Source organism: Cupressus sempervirens, chromosome 10, assembly GCF_028749045.1.
Source record: "Cupressus sempervirens isolate cs-2001-9-10 chromosome 10, ASM2874904v1, whole genome shotgun sequence".
NCBI lineage: Eukaryota > Viridiplantae > Streptophyta > Pinopsida > Cupressales > Cupressaceae > Cupressus > Cupressus sempervirens.
The window spans coordinates 680950484-680972735 of record NC_143127.1 but is presented as its reverse complement, the minus strand read 5'-3'; the positions used below and the strand labels follow the sequence as shown (position 1 = coordinate 680972735).

The window sequence follows — 22252 nt, the reverse complement described above, 5'->3', positions numbered from 1 at the left end:
TCCCTGTTAAAGGCTAAAAGAATTGCTAGGTTCTACCTTGGTTAAGGATTTTTACATCACAACAAAGTGAGTACTATGTTAGGAGATATACATAAGCCTATTAAAGCTACTTTGTTGGGAGATCTAAACCTTGAAACACCTATTAAAATGTTAGTTACCCAATCCTTCAGTTTGCACTTTAATGCTTGATAATTGATCTCCCTCTATGCAATATAATATCACCTTGCTATGATAGATCTCCTTTGTCTCTGCTCAAAACTCCTCATTGCACTGCTCGGTCTTAACTCTCTGATTTACCTCCAAAACTTTGCTCTTCATGTGCATTCCTCACTCTTACTCATTACCATACTCACACTTCAAATTAGGTCATAGATCCTCCTTAAATAGATGTCTAGGTGAACCTTCTAGATCCAAATCAACGATCTAGAATCAATTCTTCTGCCGCTTGGTCCTTGCATTTTTCTAATTGGTGGATTCCCTTACCTAGGGATTAATGATATTCCTTTAAACACATAATCACTTCCTTGATTACCTCCTCAATCTTCAAAACACACTTCCAACTCGACAAAATGGTTTACATAGGATTTGGTGCCATTTCAAACAAATATGTCAAAATGTGGTACTCAACACTTACATCACACTGACACTTGGCATAAGCTGTTTCTTCATGTTGTCCCTCGGTCTTAAATATGCTCGGCATGAATTAAATAACTCAACCTTTGTATCACTTAGCATCGACTATTTTCTCTGACTAACTCGACAATCTTTGAAATACCTGGTGACCATTAGCTTGCTTGACAGTAACTACAGCTCAACACATGACATAATATTTACAAGTCTTTAATAGTTAGCTCGACCTATATAGGATGACTCGGTTGCAATGATGACCAAATAATCCTAGCTTATGAATGACTAAGTGTTTGACACTAATAGACAACATGACTTAGGGATTAACACATTATACATTTATGTCCCAACCCATTCTTGCATTTCACACTTCCCTTTCACCTAGACTCTTTATCTCACTCCTATGTTTGCACATCCTTGAAAATTATCTTTATCAATGTCCCATATATATTTACATATCTCTAGTTTCAAGATAAAAATTAAATTGTGAACCTTTCTTTCTCAAGATTTACTAAATATGATTTTTATATGGTTTATTTTGTATTTAAAGACAATCAATGCATTCATTTTGTACATTGTATACTAATAAGTCCTCTCTCATTTAAGGAGCAAACCACTTGAATTTGGTTTAAAAAATGAATCCAATAATATATGATTATTTATGAAAACATATGTACATTGAAAGATTCTTAATTTCAAAATTTTATACTTATTCTACCAATGAAGCATGTCTTTTATGACATACCAACAACCTTACAAAACATTTTTTAAATGAAAAATATTAATGCCATTTTCCGTATTCTTATATTATAATTTGTTACAAATTATTAGCATAATTATAATGCCTAACAATTAGTTAATCTATATGAATTAATGTTGGACTATATCAATTTCTACTAAATTAATAATAATAATAAACTTGCTGAATTTTCAAATAGCTACTAATCTCAATAGCCGACGTCACAGAACGGGTTAAATACGGTAAAATAGACCGAAGCAAAACCTAAAAAATAGGCCTCAATATTAGGAGGTCCTCGAATGACATTTTTAAACTGTCATGACTCATAAATTTAAAATTCATTTTTTAATAATATATATTTATTTTGAGGTTAAAATTCTCCATCGGTTGACCTCTCGTTCAGGTTTTCTCGTGTAGTTTCCCCTGGTGGAAGTCATCAAATCTATTGAGAAGGCCATCGATCTGCTGGCCAACTGGCTAGTTATAAAATCCCGTTAACAAACAGTTGAACAAGAAATCTCAGAATCGATTTGCAGCAGTCTCTCAGTCTAGCTTCTGTCAGCAGACATTTGCTTGGCGTTGACGAGGACGGCAACAACTGGGCTTGTCAAAATTTTGTGAGAAAATTACAGGGCTTCGATTAAATCAAGCAAAAGCCTTAAATTTCGATTCCCGTGTGAAGAGTTTTCTTGAGGACTATGGAGCTTTAATTTTATTCAGGGTTTTGGCAAGTGCGTTTTTGTTCGCGTGCCCTTAGAGGAATAGGGATGAATTCAAGAGGGAGATATGTCGCCCAGGGTAATGGTGGTCCGATTCCGAACGGCCGGGTGGGGCAGTTCAATTCGGAGCAATATGCTGCTCAGAAAATTGCGCATCAACAGTATGTACAAAGAAATATTAATAATGGCAGTAGCAGTAGTAATAATTATATTAAACACAATAATCATCAGCAGCAGTGGATTAGTAGAAGTCAGATTCAGCCCATCAAAGATGCAGCAGCGGATAACAGCGAAGATGAGAAGAGGATTCAGTCTGCAGATGGCGATTCCAGGCAAGCATTTTTTGTTTTTCATTCTTTTTAATTTTTGGGTTGGAGTAAAAAAAAGATTTTCCATGCAAAGTATCTCATCTTCAAATGCTACACATTGATGCTTGTATGGGGTAATAATATCCGATTTTAATTGGCGTTTTTTTCAATTCGAATAATTTATCATGTCAATGTGGATGCATATATTTTCCTAGCGAAGTAGCCTTCAGACTAGGTGCCACAAACTGAATTTATCTCGTACAATAGGGGCTTGCATCTGGTTGGATTTCCCAAGACTCGAGCAGATTTGATAATTTCCTTGAGGATTTATTAGTTAAGCTCGTTCAATTTGATTTTATATTTTACTTTGATTAGGTATATTTTTAGACACGGGAGAGCTTATAGTTTTGAACACACAGACGATTATATCCCATGTCAAAGTTAGTTTAGGCTTGTATCCAGCCTATTGTGCTCCACATAAACCTGTCAAACAAAGAGATAGGGTGGGTTTTAATGTGCCAATGATCATCTAGATGGCCAGGTAGACGATGATCTTTTGGGAGGCTGCTAAATGCACTCTGTGGGTGTTACAGAGTATTTCTAGCAAGAAGAGGCTGTGACCTTGCACGTATAGTCAGACAGCTTGTCATTTGTGAGTCTATACCCAGGGAATGTGAGAAGAGTAGAGCTGAAAGAGTGCGAATGATGTGTTAGAATGCTTACCTTGGAGAGGTAAATAGTTTCTTATGCATGCAAATCCAATCATGGTTGCAAGGAGCAAGAGGTGGTGAAGAGTTGGGGCCAAACTAGTGATTAGTAGTTGACGACTTTTGCTGGGGCCAAAAGCACAGGGTGTGCTACAAAGGTGCATGCAATGATTTAAGCTGTGTTGAAAAGTTCAAGTTGTGCTCCAAATGTATAAGTAATGATTTTGGCTGGTGGGCTATAACCTCTGTGCTTTGAATGCAATATGATGCGAACAATGAAGGGGACATATGGATGTGATGTAAAGATTGGGAGGACCTAAGAGGTAACCCAAAGGATCCTGCAATTGCTGAATCCTTTCCTACACTACAAGAGTGCGATGATATTACCACATGTTGGTGATGGTTCTCTTAGTTGTATATTCTAGGTAAACTGTATCTAGTGAGTTGGATGTGTTACTAAACCGAGTTTCAACACCTTATTATTCTTGCTGAATTTAGTTTATTGCTGCTCCACTATGAAATGTCCTGATTCCCACATTTTACCTCTTGAGCTCACCCCATTTCAAATGTTTTTATTTTTTGTTGTTCTTTCTTTTTGTGGGTACACTTGCTTGGCAAAACTTTGCCTTTCATTTTGATAGATAGGTGTACCTATTTTCTAGTCATTTTGTTTTATTTATTGTCACATTCCTTCTTCAGAAGTGATCTTCTTCTACATGCCATTTTGGGAGTAGATATCTCTTATGTCCAACCTTGGGCATGTGTCTCCCTTTATATGTATTTGATATGGCCTGAATACACGACGTATATTGTATACCAAATGAGAATGACAACTGAAATGTTTTTCTATTTCAATGACCCATTTTTGGGGTATCTTCCAATGCAACTCTACTATTTTTGAATTTTGTTAAGTGTTAAATTAACTTATAACAACTTGTGTAGCATTAATGTGTCTATATTGCTTTTGAAGTAATGAAAAGATCCTCTAATAACTTAGAAAATAGTAGTAAAAATATGTGTATATGTTCTTTTTATTAATGTCATATTCAACCATATCCATGTTAGGGGTCTTACAAGTGGCCGTATCTGGATCCGAATTTCTATCTGTATCCAAATTTCTATCCATATCCTTGTCCATGCAACTTTGCTTATGTCAAATTTGCCCAGCATCATTCGATGATGAGCACCAGCACATTTAGTTGGATGTGATATTTTATCTATTTGCACACTTAGTATGTTTTGTGGAGATTTATATCCCATGAGTAATTGCTTATATTTGCTCGAATCTTCATGCCTTTTGTTTGAGTCTGGCTTTTATTTCTTATTTTTTTAGTGCCTGGGGGAAGGATTACTTACAGGTCCTTTAGTCTCAATGATTATCTGCATTAGTTCATTCCATTCTTTTCAATTCGTTGTATTTATTTACCATTTGCTTCACAGTCAGGGATGGGGTTTCTATTTAGTGGACAGTTTTGATTGGAATACTAATTTTTGCTTAAGACTGCTTCGAAAGCCATTAATTTTGGCTTGTGTAAATGTAATTAGTTTTTTTTAATTGCTTGCAATATTCAGAGCAGGCTATTGGCAACTTTAGAAAGTTTAAAAATGCAATTTAATTAACATACATCTGTGTCTTAGTATTGGGATTTGGTTATCAGTTTTGATGTCTGATCATAATCCTAATATTTTTTCTGAATCTGCCTTAGTGGGATCTATTGGTCATGATGGTGAAATAGATTTTAGTACTTCTAATATCATGCAGTCTTTGGAGCAGATTTTAAGCTTCTTTAAATAAAACAATATAGTTTAGATTTTTTCCAGCCTTAAATGTAGCTTTTATGTTGACTGCTATTGCATATACAGAGCTTGAATAGAAAATCATTTAAATGTTAAATGAGCTTTATGATAATCTAATAGAGTAGGAAATGGTCCCAAGTAATAGAAGTTATGATTGGTACAGGCCACTGTGAAGAGCTCCCGAAGTTTGTGTTTCTGAGCATTTTTATATTGTAGGGTTTTGAAGGGGAGATGTTGGATTGTTTTTAGTGCCATGGTTATATTTTTTTTCTCATGTTCTAAGGTTGAGAAACCATGATGTGACAGATTAAACTTAAATTTAACTTATTATATCCAACTTCAGTTACCAAAACAATGAAGCATAACAAGAAATAAACCATGCACAGGGACACGATGATTTGTTGATTAGGTAACCCCTTGATTATAGGGAAAACCCCAATGGGGATGGCACCCACAAGATAGTGTAATAATATATAAGTTCTTTATGAAAGGAGGTGACTCTGTTAGGAGCCATATACAATGCAACTATTACGATAGTCCCTGTTAGGAGACCTTGAACCTTTATTAGAAGGTTCAAATCTTGTAAAAGGTTGATAGGAAGACAACTGGACCTACATCCAAATTGCTTCAGTCAACAATGAAGAGTAGATCTTCAGGACAACAAATCCAATTTACTGAACTGACCAATGTTGCAACTCAATTACTAATATAGTTCCTATGAAGCCCAATACCATGTACCAACATTAATCTATGCTTTGATTAGCCAACCTTGAAGCTTGCATCATATTACCATACAAACAATACATTGATCATTAGTATGATATCTATCCAAGGGAAACATCTTTCCTTTATACCCTATCCAAATAACTAATTAGGTCGGCTTGTTAAGGCTTCCTCAATGTACAATTGATTACATAGGACCTCACTAAGGCATACATGCCTTCTAGAACATCATTACAAATATTACAATAAGGTTCCCACATGTTACAATACAATTAACACAATATTCAATAAGCATCAACATGTTTCACCAACATAGTCCTTTCCAAAATGATCTCTAAGACTTGCTTACACAAACATAACAACATGAACATGTCTTCAACCGCGATCTAAGCTTGCTAATTAATAAGATACAACCAATTTCCCAACATTTGTCTCAGACAATATTTCCTGCACACTGGTCTGCTACCAGTCTTCATCAAACAAATTGTGACTCAGCCAATCCTTAACAAAAACATAGGCGGACATAGATGTAGCATCTATACATATTCGTGAACATAATCCTAAGCTTGCATAGCTTAACCTGTTCTGTGCCAACTTCGTTGACCCAATAAACCTCTGCGATGTACAAAATTCTTGTCTATCATGAACTTACAAACATATGTTGACATCTATGACAAAACTTGTCATTAATACAATACATAATCATCATATCCAAGTGCTAACCAAACTTGTATTCCTAACATCATTCTCATCGACAAAGTTTGGAGGGTTTGCTGATTTTTCCTCAAAATCATTGTAGTTATTCTTAGTGTTTGTCTTCGTCTCTAGGGATGAGTAGAGTTATTGTTTAGTGGTAAAATGAAAGCGCTTGATAGGAAGTATAAATATAAGGCCTCAATTGTTACACTAACATTCATTACAAGAGAAAGAGGGGCTTCCAAACATAACTCTCAATATAGCTCAAGTTAGATTAGCAAAGCCCAAAGGGATAAAGAGATACCAACGCTAAACCCAAATTACATCAAGGAGATACGCAAACAAGTCCTCTTTCATGCAAGGTAAATTTGATTAAGGGTATGTCAATATACATGTGAAATTCAACTAATTGATTAAATGAGAAGTGTAAGATAGATATAGGTGCTAAATATATGCAAGCAACCCAATTAAAATATGGAAAAAGGCCTAGACTAAAAAGTGAAATGAATGATATAGTACTCACCTCAAAATATGCAAAGGAATATACCTTTTTGCTTAAAAAATCGTGGATTTGTGATCACAATAGAAAACCTAGGAAATGTTGTTTTTCTCAAGTCTCTAGGAAGACATTGACTTGGTGATAAAATGTTCAGGCACTTTATGGGAAGATGGACATGTTCCTGAGACACAGAAGCAAAGTCCATCCAACTTCTTCGGAAATGTTTCGGTGAGTAGCTTCCTTATCTGTAGTCGCAATTCGGCTATCCTTCTCTTGCACACAGTAAAACTTGCTTTTTGTTTTGGTTGGATGAGGGCTTGCCTTGGTGAAGCCCTTGATTGAGAAATCAACCTTGAAATTGAGATGTAAAAGTATTGATAAAGGAAATGCTAACATGTAGTAGGATGAATATATCAAATGAAAGATGCAATTACCTTTGTAAATGCAATTGAATTTGATAAGTGATCAAGTATGCAGATGCAATAGCCTTGACTCAAAGAAACCAAAAGGAAACCATAGAAGTCAAAACCTTATGTATGGGAATGTATGTGATATGCCATGATGAAGGATTTGAAAACTTGAATGATTTGGATGATGGATCTCCTCCTTAGACGCCAAACTCCACTATTATCTTGAAGGAAGAAGCATGATGCGAGAAGGAAATATTTGATCTTGATGAATGCTGGAAAATGCTTGCTTGAAGTCTCATGAATGCATGTATGCTTGCTCTTAGTTGCTTGTAGAATGATGATGATGGATGAAAATTAAATGCCCAAGGCTCCTTCTATTTTAGTTTTCGGGATTAAAAATAAAGCATGCCAACCTGGGAGCAAGAGTAAACAATTGGCAAACCTGAGGCACTTTGGGCCCCATAATTCAAATTCCTCTGGGAAGAGATCGGCCTGGGTTAACCTCACCTACTCTCGAGGGGGGGAAGGGACAAAAAAGGGGTTTTGGAGGCCTCTAAGAAGGTGCAGAAAGAGGTAGGAAATTCTGAAATCGCTAGAAGATATGACCAAAAAGTGATAACATAACACTTAAGGGACCTTTCCAGAAGATAAGAGATGACCTAGAGATTTGAGAAAGATTGGGAAGAAGAAAAAGAGATGAAAACCACACTAAGGAGGGCTAAAAGCTCTCAAAATGAAGTACTTCCATTTTAAGACGGGATAGTTACAACTTGTGGTTGTATCAGAGTGGATCTGTGGAAACATAGTGGGAAGAAACTTAAAAAGAGATTACCCAATGATTTCAGCAACTTGACTATCATAGAGAAATGTCATTTTGATAAATCTTGGGGAAATTGTCATGAGTGCAATGCTGTTTGACTTGGTAATCAGAAATCCCATGGTAAAATTACCTTTTCATGATTTGATTCATGACACATTTGCTGATTCATGTGATGAGGTTACGAAGTTATGTAGACTTGGTCGTGATTCATAAATTTCAACATAAATCCCATGCTAAAATTACCTTTTCATGATTTGATTCATGACACATTTGCTGATTCATGTGATGAGATTACAAAACTATGTAAACTTGGTCATGATTCATAAATTTCAATGGAGCCAACCAATGCATTTCACATTGATTGCATTGTAAGTATGCATGCCAGTTTTTTTTCAGCCCTGATATCGATGATTTAATCATGTCCTCAATGATACACAAGAAGTGGAAGGATGGTTGGTGCAAATGACTAAATACATCTCAATGGAAAGAGGTACTTAATCTTTTAGAAGATTCCTATTGGATGGTCAGAATGTTCGAATGCATAGGAAGGAAACTAAACATTTGACAAAAGTTGTCAAGTAATGAAATTTATAGACTTTTGCATTGGCCTTTGGATCCAAGTTGTTCTTTAATGAGTGAATTGTATCACATTATGATAGAGTTTGACAAAGTTTTTAGGTTCAAATGTATCAAACTTGTACAACAGATATATGGTGAAGCATTTGACAAGCTTATATGGGATCTTGATATCATTATATAGATAGGTTTTGGTTGCTTGAGGACAAGCAATCTTTGGAAAGGGAGGATTGAAAAGTTCCCTTCTAATGTAAACTTGGAAAATAAATTTTTATTAAGGTAAAAAAAGTAATTAATTAATTAATTTAATATCATCCCTCAAAATTAAATTATAAGGGTGGTATTATTTAATTAACTTAATAAAATGACTTTTATATTGAGTTAAGCGAAACTTTAATTAAGTCACTTTATTATTATTTACCTAAGATTAAATTAAATTAAAAGAGGGAAAATAAAAAGACAAAAGAATGAACAATTAAGATGCAAACTAGAGGGAAGCAGAGAGTCACTATAGTAGGATATAAAAGAATAACGAGAGGTTCATTTAGAACATGCTTGGTTTATTGATTTTTTTGAAGAGCTGATATCTTCTTCATTTTACTTTCCCGAGGACACAAAGAGCTTTTAATAACCTTGATAGCCACCTTTCTTACCTCAAGAAGATATACTTAGGGAGGGAGAATGAATAGATTAGCCTACAAATAGTAGTGTAGCCAATGCTAGAGCCTATGCAAGCCTTGAGCCAAATATTAGAGAACTCATAAGCTTTTACGGAATTTTGCGAAGGTCAAAGGCATGAGATATCGAGAAGAACAAGGTTGCACCAAAATAAGAAATTAAAACCTAAAGAAAATAAAGTCACCCAAGACCATCTAAACATCACATCTTGTTAAAAGTTCGAAGCATTCCCAAGAAGGTTTTAAACAATTAACCCAAGTCAAACAATAAATTTTGGATGACTACATATCAAAATTCTAGGAGATTGCAAGATGAGTTTTAAGGATCGATGAAGATAGCTTAATTTAACTATTTGTTGAAGGTTTGAGGAATGCACTCAAGGATATGGTAAGTGCCCTTAAACCAACGACCCTAGATGATGCCATTCAAACATCTCTAAGATTAGATGCAGATGCATTATCCTCAAGTATCAAAGAGGCAAATGAGCATACAAAACCTTTCCACAAGAAAGATAAAAAATGGAAGGGCTACCCATAGATGAGCTTAAGAAAAAAAAATTATGCTTCAAATGCCTTAAACCTTGGGAATGGAGACATAGTTGTCACAAAAAGAATCTGAATAGAAAAAATGGTGCTATGAATGTATGGAGAAATGTGACCCAGAACATAGATGTGGAAAGAGAGAGCGAGGCCCCAACATAAAAACAATACTTGATAGAGAGACATATAGTAAAATGAACAAAAAAACAAGACATGATGAAGGAGAGCTCAAAAGAATCCAAGAGATAGATGAAGAGTTGGGGAACAAATTGAGCTTTGTGGAGAAACCCCTTTGGTATCTACAAACACTTTGGGGATTAGATTATCAACCACCTTATGCAGAACAATATTAATATGATAACATAGAACTTTTTAAAGCCTAATTGGGAATTATCTTAATAGAATGTTGCATAATGCAAATTTAAAAATGAATAAATAAAAAGAAGTGTTTTAATAATATGTGTTTCCAAGTGTATACTTTGTGTATGCTATGTGTCTTCATGCATGCTTCGTGTCTTCACTGTATGTTTTCAAGTGTACACTCTCTTTGTATGCTTATCTAGAATAATAGAATAACATGAGAGTGAGGAAAATGAGTCATGCTATCATGCAAACATGTCTTTTGGGTGAAAAGTCAAATAGGCACCATTATGAGATGGTCAAAATCATCACTTTAGAAAGTAAGAGAAATCTTGTCTTAAGTTCAGTTGCCAATTTCTACTATTAAATTAGGGAGAGAACGTATATTTGCTTGAGGACAAGCGAATTTGGGAGGGGTGGGGAGTCACCAACCATGGTTGACATAGATAATACAAAATATATTTTTATATATGATTAACTAATTCCTTATATGAGTAAATATAATAAGTAAATAATATCCAATGTTTTGAGTAAAACCGTTATATAAATAATAATAAACAATTTAATTCGACTATGATCAACGAAGGTAAATAACACCATAAATATTCATTATTAAATATTTATAGTAAACATTGTTTTATAATCAGTAAATGTTTTATTTATATTCATTGATTAATAAGGTAGTTAACAGATTTCTTTAGCAACTGTAGCAGAATCCTGCCACATGTTATATATTATTCATTTATAATTAGTAAATGTTCTATTTATATTAATTTTGCCTAAGGCAGTTAACAAGTATTTATTTATCAAAAATAATATAATCATTGCTAAACTTATCAAGAAATATATAAATGAAGAATACTAATACCAAAGTATTACCGTTGACTACATAGTTCAGCTAACATGGTTCAACTAACAAGCAACAGATGTATGTAAAATGAACATATAGTATTACCATGGTTTGGCTAATAAATGACAATTATATTTAAAATGAACCCCATTAATCCCAAACTGAATGACATTCTTCTGCAACCAGGAGTCGCAACCCTGCAGACGGGTACAAAATGTGGTAACATCTGTCCCCTCAAGGTGGGCATCAAGTAGATCATTTGCAATAAATTATTATATGGATATTGACAGAAATATATATGTATGCTGTATTTCATACTTATCTATAATTCCTTTGGAGTTGAAACAAATTACAGCCTACACTTTGATCTCTCGCTATAGCCCCTTAGGGTAATAGTCGGTGTTGTATAGGGAGAGGCAGAGTAAAACCATACAAGGTAGGTAAATCCCAAAGACGGAATAGGGATGGGATCCTGAAGCCTCGAGGGAACCTGATCATAGATCTGGTGTCAATTGCCTACGACAAGTAAATCCACAACCTTGTAGGATTGAGTTTAGGAGAGAAGTAAGGAAATGGGGCTAAAATATGCTAACTACTGATGTATTATGAACTATTCATTGTTCTCTGGAATTGAATTGATTTAGACGAATAGTAGTGTATGTTAATAATTGGAAATTGACAGCCACCTAGTAGGGGACATTACAGCCACAAGTCATTACAGATGTACAAACATGCATGAAAAATAGACAATAAATGTAATATAGTAGAATACGCTACTTTTTATACATTAATGAAAAGAGAAGTTTTGAACAAAAGGGCAGATAAATGCTAATGAGTTATGAGACAAATGTTAGGGTAGGCATGTTAAACACCTTGTAATCCTATGATGGATTTAATATTTATTTTTTAGTTGTGTAATTTTTTTTTGGAAAAAGGTGTTCCATACTGTTTTAACATTATTTACTGTGTATTAAATTGTATGATCTAAGATACTGTAAGAGTATTTAATATTTTTTGATACCTTATTACATTGTACGATGTGCAAGAAATCAAATGATGATTTTATGACACGTAAGTGCATGTAAGGAGGGACTTATATTTGTTATATTGACCAATTTATGACATTTTGTAGAGCATCTTTGAAAAGGTTGAATAAATCCAAATGTAGCATTCAAGTTTGGTGGGTAGTTGTTGCATGCATAAGGAATATGCTATTTTGACTTTGCTGATCCATTCTGTTCATGGGCATTGGAACTTCTCATATGGATCTGGATGTCATTCTTGGCCTATGGTTTTCTCTTCATGATGGTAGGAAATCTCTCTTGGTTAGTACATTGGCTTGGCCTGTATTTGGGTGCTTGGATATTGATTTAGTATGATTTTTGAAAGGTGTCATGCAGCCACAATTTATCTGGCATTGTGTTGGTTTTTCTTCTGTGAGGGCTTGGGCCTGCTTACATATGATAATTAGATTTGTCATGTGAATGTGTTTTTGGGATTCAGAGGCTACGTTCTTTAGAAAAGGTTTTCCTCAGGGTAAGCATTATGTTAGCCGGTGCATAGCTTTATGTGTGTATATCTTTCAAAGACTTTTTTATCAAGTTTACTATTTTCTATGCATTTTGCTCATTGAATAGATATGTGAGCAGTAAAATGGAATCCAATTTAGATTGACAATCAGTTGTAGAGCTTGGCTTAGTGTGGTTTAAACATTATTTCCATGGAGTCCCATTTTGGTCCACTTGTGCACATGCCTAAGGCTTTCATCATTTTGAAGGATATGGAAGATTATGTTTTCTTTTCTTATACTGGTTATATTTCTTTTACTGGCCTGGTACTTGTGTCTATCTCTAACTTTACAGTGTGGACTAACACTTAATTAGAATCATAAAAAAGCACATGGTGAGTGAAACAACTAAAATGATTGAGCACATTATGTTAGCTGATACAGTATGATGTTTGGGCACTGACTGTATCTCTAACTTTACAGTGTGGACTAACACTTAACTAGAATCATAAAAAAGCACATGGTGAGTGAAACAGCTAAAATGATTGAGCACATTATGTTAGCTGATACAGTATGATGTTTGGGCAATGAGTGCATGTTCATATGATGAACCCATTGTGATACAACTCAAACTTAATCTGCCTTTTCTATTTAGTACTCAAACTTAATCTGCCTTCATTATGAAGTCTCAATATAATGACCTTTATTTGCTTTAGTGCACTGACTCTGCTTTTGCTTTCATCAAATTTCTAGTACACATGACTGGAAGGCCCAGCTCAAAATTCCTCCTGCCGATTCACGTTACAGGACTGAGGTATCATCTTGTTTCATGCTCTTCATTCCCATGAAATCAATATTTTTAGCCTTGTTTTTGAACAATTGCGTTTGGCCAGGAAAGTTCTAAATAGAATAGCTGAGCTATGTTTCTGAAATTTTCCATCTCTATAACATGTTGGCAATTTGAAAAAGTTTTTGGAGTTTTCATATGTGTTGCGTAAACATATTAAGAGTCGATATTTGTTCTACGGTCTAGGTTAGACAGATTCTCATTAAGAAAAACCTTAGTATTTCTTAGCTGTAAAAATAGCAATCTCTTCTTCAGGCTAGTCAAGGTATAATATTATCTCAAATATTGTCTGAATGGGCAGTATTGAATAATATGGAAAATTGGTCAATATTGATTTCTGATCATCATGGAATTAGATGCTACTGCTTGCTGCAATAGACTGCTAGTTTAGAACTAGGTGTATTCCATTTAGAGTGGCCCCCGTAAAGTTTGATAAGTTTTGTCATTTATTTGGTCCAGTGGGGTTGATCAGGTCTTGGTTGATCCTATCTTGATATAGAAGTGTTGGTGCTCACTCAGACTTATCCTGGGCATTCAAAATGCTCAGTGCTCTCTTTTGCATTTTGAATAATTTGTTTTGGCCATAAAATAGAAACATGTTTTAACTATCATATCTAACACCGTGTATTTCTCCAAAATCTCCAACCTATATTTTAACTATCATACTCAAGAACAACTTTCTTTATTAGGTTCTGTGCAAAGTTGCTCATGGTTTATCTAAATTTTAAGTTACAGGGTTAGCTTTTAATCCTCCAACCTAGATTGCTGGAATTGAGAAACAATAAACAGGAGATAGTGATAGCATTAAAAGGCTTTGCGCAAGATGTAGTTTGTTGTCGTAAAAAGAAATAGCAAACAATATAAAAGTTTTAGTATTTTCCAAATCTTTGCACACATCAATAAACCTTCTAGACTAAATGGTGCTGTGATTTTTAAATTATGATATAATTATGTTTTCAAACTTCTATGCACAAATGAGATTTGGTCTTCTCTGAGCTATATTATAAAAGTTAAATAATAAACTTATAAATTAAATTGTAAGGTCTATTTCATTATTATATTTAACTTTGCAAAATATTATTGAGCTACGGTTTACTGTGTAAAAACTAAGTTTAACATGATCTTACAAAGAAAGAGCCCATCTCAAGAGATATGTAACAGAAGATATATACAAAATTACAAAATGGTCCATTGGCCACCTCCACCACCCCAAATAAAATTGCCATTATGATCCCTAAATATGTACTTCTCATTATAGAAGCCTCCTCGATGCAACCATGAAGCACCTGCATTGTGAGTTGCCTTCGACTGTCACCATCCAACCAATTAACAAGATATATATATATATATATATATATATGAAATTTAATATTAAAACTATCGTGGAAGTTCAAATTTTTTATCATCAACTCTGAGAATTTATATTTCATATCAAATGTCAAATAATGCTTATTTGAGACTACTTAGGAAATGGCTACTCTCACCCTAGAAAGATCTTAGTGGTTTAGGCTCCCTTAGCCATGAGACACTCTTGGAGGAACTTGTGCAATTAAATACAAGAGGTGCCCATGCACAACACTGATGTCTATATACTATATTCCAAAGCATACACTATACCCTGAGTTGACCACACATCCTCCTCCTTCTCTGTTGATAGCTCACAGACCATCTTCTTCTTGAAGTGATTCCATATTCTTTCTAGTCCCTAGATGTCCTATTTTTTCTATACAAAACATAAATGCTGATTTCTAAACCAGAGTGCTCTGACCCTAATGTGTAGTAGATCAAGAACCACAGGTGCGGTAAAAATTAGACCAGTCATAAAATTGCAGGCAGACTAAACCAAAATCAATTCTGAGTGATAAGTTATTTGATGAGAGTTCACTCATTGATTGGAATAGGTGCATAAGACTTGCTGGAGTAGGGTGCATGATTAATTTATAAACTGTTATGTTAGTAATGAGGATTTTTTATATGCGATTTTTTTAATAGATTGTAATAAAGATCAATCTTATTATTTATGTGGAGAAATAAAGATTTTTTATGTAATTAAAATTTATTATTGAATAATATTACTATAGATTAAACAGATGAATAGTTATGTATTTTATTTTTTACTATAAAATTAATGTTATAATATTTTTAGTTTTTTTTATTGATATTATAGATTATAATACTTTTAATATTTTATAATCTTATATATTATAATTAACTTTATCAAACATCATAAAGCTTATAAATCATATAAATTTCATTGTACGTTAAAAACACATTAAAATATTAGGAAACCGAGATATGTATATAATGCTTTTATATTTTATATTTGAGGTTGTAAATATGTATTTATTTTTTTATTTTTATACGTTTGGTATGAAGAGAACCAAAACAAACCCAACCTCAAAAAATGTTGATCAAATTTGTGAATCAAACCATTGAACATGAACCCTTACTAGTCGTTAGCTTATATCCCCATATTTTAAAAGGGCTATTTTGAGTGTTTCAGCCTTTCCTTTTTTATGCAGGTCCTTGTGATTTCCCCAACTCAAGCCATGACACCTAATAGTGCATTGGCCATCCTTTCCTTGGATTTCCCAAGAGGAAGATGACATAGATCACTCTTGAGTTGTGGGCACACCTTTTTTACGCAACTTAAGTGAACCTAGCTGATCTTAAGTTGTGTGGGCACATCTTCTTATGTAACTTTCAGTCAACTTTTTCTGCGACTTAAGTGACTCCTAGCCTAAACATGTAAGTTGTTCCCCTTCCTAAGTTTGGTGACTTAAGTGGCATTACCTTATGTGATTTTAATAAGCATGTGCTAAAAAGGCCAAGGGTGTGTGGGATTTCAAGGAACCTATTGGCCCATTTAGGCTTTTTATGTGTTGCATTGGATTGAGCTGGTAGTGGATCAAGGGCTGAGATTAAATCATCCTTTTAGGAGTCATTATATAACATTCTAGTGTTCTTCTTCAACTCATTATGTTATTAGGCTTTTGTTTATTGGTGCTGCAAACTTTGGCAAGGACAGCTATGGTTTGGAGATATTTTTTGAGGTATTTGTGTCTCAATCTGCATACTTTTATCATCATTATCTTAGAAAAATAGAAGATATTCAATGTAAGCCATTTATGAAATTTGGCGAGAATTAGAGTGTTTTTCTAGAATTTTTCTATACTAAAAAGTAGTTAGAAACTTATTTATATTAGTAGAAAAAGTAGATCAAAAATTAGAATTTAAAAATGAGTTTGTTGAAGAATTTCTTATATGCAAATGAAATTTCAGAATTTTCTGACCTAATTTTGGAGATGTTTTTTTTATCTGTTATCCCTAATTGGGCTATTACAATGGTATCAAAATTGCCTGCTTTTTTGTATGTGTGGAAAGGGTTGTCATAGCCTAGAAAAACAAATGGTAGGAATGGCTGGCACTGGCAGTGATCAACTATCATCAACAAGTGAAGAGTGTTGATTTTCATGGATCGCTGCAAATGTACTAACATTGCCATTGTTATAGGCGTGTTCCAAATGCAGATTTGAATCTCATATAAATATGAGAGGAGGAGACATGTATATGAGAGGAAGAGACATGTCTCTATGTTTTAATCATCATTTAATTAATAGTAATATATTAAAAAAAAAAAAAAAAAATATATATATATATATATATATATAATCTATATATTATTTAACATGGATAAGTATATATAGGAATTGACGATTTACCAATAACAATAATATATCTCAGATTGAATCAATCCGACAGAAGCTAGAACCTTAACACTCCCTCTTAGCTACGGAGGATTTGTAGAACACATTATGCTCTCAAGTATATGAAGAGATATCATCTCAGCATGATATTCGTGGAATGACATAGTTAAGGATATCAACATAAATCCATCAACTTAGATGTTATCTTTCAATATAATCCGAAGTATGATTCAACAAGAAATATCAATCATATGATATTCATCATACATTTATTCTTTTGGTATGTGTACTGACATCAAATCCTTGACGCCTACCAAAAAAATATGTTATATCCTAGAAGGATATGAGTTATTTGATTTTCGGCACTTCGAGACACCAACTTAATGAGAAATCACAATTTCATGGTCTCTGTTATGACAAGTATCATGATCTCTGACAGTCCGGGACAACAACTTAATGAAGTCTGATCATGATATGTTCGTTATCATGACTTCCAACACTTTGGGACAACAACTTAATGAAGTCTGTCACGATAACATGTCTACCATTTATAAGATCGTCACCTTACAATGGTTACCTTTTGTTTATATGTCAATGAAAAATCATCACCTTTCATTACATATCATATGCGAAATAGTAACCAACATGAACCAAGTCAGAGGGTGGTACAAAGGCTTTCACCTCAATTCTCTCTCATAGAGAAGAATGCATTACAAGGAATTTCACTTCAAACTTTTCCCTTGTAGAGAAGAGATCACACTTCAAATTTATACCTCTGAACAACAATCTTGGGAAATCAAATCCTCTTGTTACTCCCTTAGAGATCTCTTCGCCTAAGGATGCCTGTTGAACTCCCTCTGAATCTGATATCGATCTTCCTAACTTTTTGGTGATAAGTCATTACTTCCTCATTATGTACACAAGAGTAGGCCCATCAAAATTATGCAGTCACATGCATGTATTTCTAGACTCCCTCTGAGTATCAATCTTCTAAGCTTTTGCATTGCATTTGAAGTAGTGTCATACTCCCTCTTAATGTAGAAGGATACTCATAATCTCAATCATTAGAGATATTTGCTTCAAGAGCCTCACTTTATCTAGCCTAATCACAACTTCTTTGAAGCTACTGTCATAAGTTGCCTAATGTAGCATTCTTCTTTTCCTGCAAGATCAACTTTAGATACAAAGGAAAAGATTAAGGAAAATAACTCTTATAGTACATATAGAAACGCAAATGATAGAGAGACTATAATGAGTAGATAAATGTAATACTTAAGAATAATAAATACTTATCTGTACATCAACATCCTTGATATTAATTTCTCCAATGAAGATCCATATGCATCAAGTTAGAAAATACCTTCAATGGGAATGAAACATTGGTTAAGGTACTAACATTGGTTGATTTTCATGGATCGCTGCAAATGTACTAACATTGCATTTGAGATGTGTGTAGACAAAGTGTGAGTAGGCATCTTTCACTTTTTCAACACAAAGTACAGTTCTGATGTCACCATTTTCATACGAAATCAAGGCTGTTGTGATTATTAACTCTACACCTGTCATTATTTTAAACAAAAAAATCTTTATTTGCTTCTTGTTGGTTTTCGATGACACCAACTCCAACTCTTAGTTTGATCAAGGCTCATCAAAATTAGACTTTCATTGACTTACACACAAATTTCTTGTGGTTACTTTCGTATGAGCTAATCTGATTGCAAATTCATTCATAATGTGACAATTTGTTGTTCCAATGATTATTTTTCAAGGTCCTAATGAACTCTCAACTTCTCATGCTTCACTGACTATCTTTGGGTACTGAATTGATTCACATCTTTAGAAAATATTGCTCATTCAACAAATTCTTACTTTCGAATGATAAGAACATATGTTCCTTCAAAATTATTGTTCTGAATGAATATAAGTCCCTATCTTGACTTTACCATTTCCAATAAGGCTCCTAGGCTTCAGGCTAATATAGAAATGCCAATAAAGGTTTCTTCTAATGTCAAGCAAATATTATTGATTCTATCTCTCTTATTGCTAATTCTTGTATGTGCCTCCTTTGTACTACAAATTCTCTTTTTCATTTTTCTTGTTCATCTCTTGCTCATATACTATCTTCTTTCCACATAATATATTGGAAATTTTAGAAGTCGTTACTCCTAAGAAAATTATATGTCATGCCATGAACTCCAATGGTGTGTGCTTCTCCCCAACCAATGATGAAGAACTGGAGGACTCGGTCAGAGGAGTCAACTAAGTTGGTCACAAGAATTAATGAATGTTGAAAACAATTGAGATGAAACTTCACTCTTGAACCGGTCAAGGAAGACGAACCATTTTTCTCTTCTTATGACAAAGCTTATGTTATCGAGACATTTGATTATTTGATTCTTGCAAGGTGAATGTAGACGTCTAGTTGATATGTCATCTGGATAGAAATCAACTCTTTTGTCCTCGGATCTGCCAATGAGGAATGAAGTTTTCTTTATATCTCCATGTACTGTCTGACTTGCTTGTTGGTGTATGGAGCGTGAGCCTTCTGTCATGATGCGATAGAAGAGTGAGAAACTTTCCATGAATTCCCAAATCAAGGACTGAAGATGGTGCAAAGGAAGTCCATTTTTGTCATGTGTGTCGCTGACTTAGATGGAAGTCTCCTAATTTTATTATGATAATAAAATACCCCCTTTGACTAATACTCTCCAATGATAAGTGGTCTGGAGAACATTAATTTAATTTTTGTCTCATTATTTGTTTCGATGCCCTTATTCGCTATTTCTCTTGTTTTTACTATAACTCTATTTGATCACCATACTGTCACAAATAATTCTTGATGTCTTTTAATACCTTATAACCATGCCATTATCAACACTATTTACAAAATAAAATACCCCCTTTGACTAATACACTCCAATGATAAGTGGTCTGGAGAACATTAATTTAATTTTTGTCTCATTATTTGTTTCGATGCCCTTATTCGCTATTTCTCTTGTTTTTACTATAACTCTATTTGATCACCATACTGTCACAAATAATTCTTGATGTCTTTTAATACCTTATAACCATGCCATTATCAACACTATTTACAATAATTCAACATTCATTTGAGGAATCACCAATATTAGATATCAATGCCTCAGGGGAATCACATCACCGCTTGCAAACTTCATGACTAATGTTGAGGCTGTATTCCTCTTCGATAGTTACACCCTTGGCATGGTCGCAGCAATTTATTACCAATCTGCATAGTATCTCTTAATCACGGCTTATTAGAAAGGTAGGAGCTTTATAAAAAAATATTTCAATATTTATATGTGCATTACATATGTAAAACTTTAGCCAAGCTTCCACTAAATCCCATATTGCCAATAATAATCAAATTGATGCTAAATTTGCAAGCTTCGGCTGCAATCAACTATTTATCACAGAAATTTATGTGATGCCAAGCAATCTCCGAATTCTAGCCCGAATTTTCAGTATAAAGATTTGCTTCAATAACTCGTCCTGAAATATATCAGAAATATTTTTCGACAATATAGTTTCGCTTTATGCAATCTACTCCTTAATATATTTGTGATATTTTTTCTTTCTTACATTTGCAGTTGGTCTAATACCATGTTGATAAGAATTGATGATTTACCAATAACAATAATATATCTCAGATCAAATTAATCCGATAGAAGCTACAATCTTAACAAAGTGGAGGCAAAATAAATGTTTGCAGAAATACCGAGGCAGTTACAAGACAACAATCATTTTTTTGAGTTAGATGGTTCATAGCACAGAAAATGGAAGAAATTTGGTGCATGTGTAGAGATACAAAAGTCATGAAGTTGTAGAAGATAATGAACATTCTACTAGAAAATTGTGGGGTCATCACAATCGAGATCTTTCATGCGCACATTTATCCAAGAGGATGAGCCTGTACAAGAGGAACCCATGGAGGTCCGTGAAGATGTTGGAATTTTGGCAAAGTATCAAGTGCCGGTGGCAGTTTTTAGAGTCAACTATCTCTTTTAGAGACTACTTGCAGGTCACCAAATGCACAAATTCAAAGTAGAAAAGGTAGGACATCTATCCTTGTCGAGTTTTGATTAATCATCCAAGGGTATAGCTAGAGCTTGGTTTCTAAAATTGGATACTCTTTGTGAATTAGATGGAGATTGAGGCCATCAAATTTGGCCCCCTTAACCTTGAAGAAGCATCGCATGAGTAGTGGTATCATGGTTTAGTGACACAGGGTTATGGTGTGATAGTTTCTTATGCTCAGTTTTTGCACTAGATTGATAGAGTAGCTTGACTCCAAGGATTCAAAGACATTAGAGATTTGGCTCAACTTGGACAGATTGGGACACTTAATGCATATATTTCAATGTTTCGGCGATGTAATTAATGGTTTCTATTATGATCAAAGGAGGTTGATTTCTTGGTTCGGAGGGTTTGTCAAAACCTCTTAGAGGTTGGGCAAAGCCTTTGATCCATCATATCTGCAAGATGCTATTAAATGTGTAAGGAACATGGAGCTATCTACACCACAACCTAGATTCCTACCAATTTCAAAGAGAACCTTGTCATAGAGTTTGCCACAGAGGAAGGATAAGAAACTAGAGTTTACTAGACCAATTGGTGAGATTTCTAGGCTAGTTGATAGTCCATCTCTTGATTTGAGGGATGAGATGAAACGGAAGAGGCTTTTCTTCGACTGTCATAATCGTTGGACACTTAACTATAAGTGTAGAAGGGGGGCAAGACCATTTGGATTGAGGTCTTCGAGGAACTTAGCGATGATGAGATGGAGGAGACTTAGGTTCTTGATGAGTTGCATGACTAAATGGATTGGAAGACATGCACAAATGTCACCTTTATTATAATCCCGACCACTGCTCTGTATAATGCCTTTAGAGTAAGGGGCATTATGTAGGGACATCAAGATGTGCTGATTGGTAGGGGTTTGCAGGCACTTTGAGTATTTATCCTATTTGAAGAAACGAGGTTCACAAGTTGAGGTGCATGATGGTTGTCATTTGCAAATAGCGAGTGGTACCTTGCATTGTGTTAGCCGTCTTCGGTAGTTGAATATGACTCTAGGTTAATACACTCATACTCAAAAAATTTATGTGGTCAATATTGATGAGAT

The 22252-nt window shown here is 34.2% G+C and overlaps 1 protein-coding gene across 2 annotated transcripts in view; it reads left to right on the top strand.

Moving 5' to 3' along the window:
• The first annotated feature begins 1767 nt into the window (after positions 1–1767).
• LOC149535644 (DEAD-box ATP-dependent RNA helicase 8-like) overlaps positions 1768–22252 on the top strand; it is a 65171-nt gene continuing 44686 nt past the window's right edge. For both annotated transcript variants that reach the window (XM_089807464.1, XM_089807463.1), the window contains exons 1-2: positions 1768–2417; positions 13309–13369. In XM_089807464.1, the coding sequence (XP_089663590.1) occupies positions 2134–2417; positions 13309–13369 (345 nt within the window). In that variant the 5' untranslated portion in view covers positions 1768–2133. The remainder of the gene's footprint in view (positions 2418–13308; positions 13370–22252) is intronic.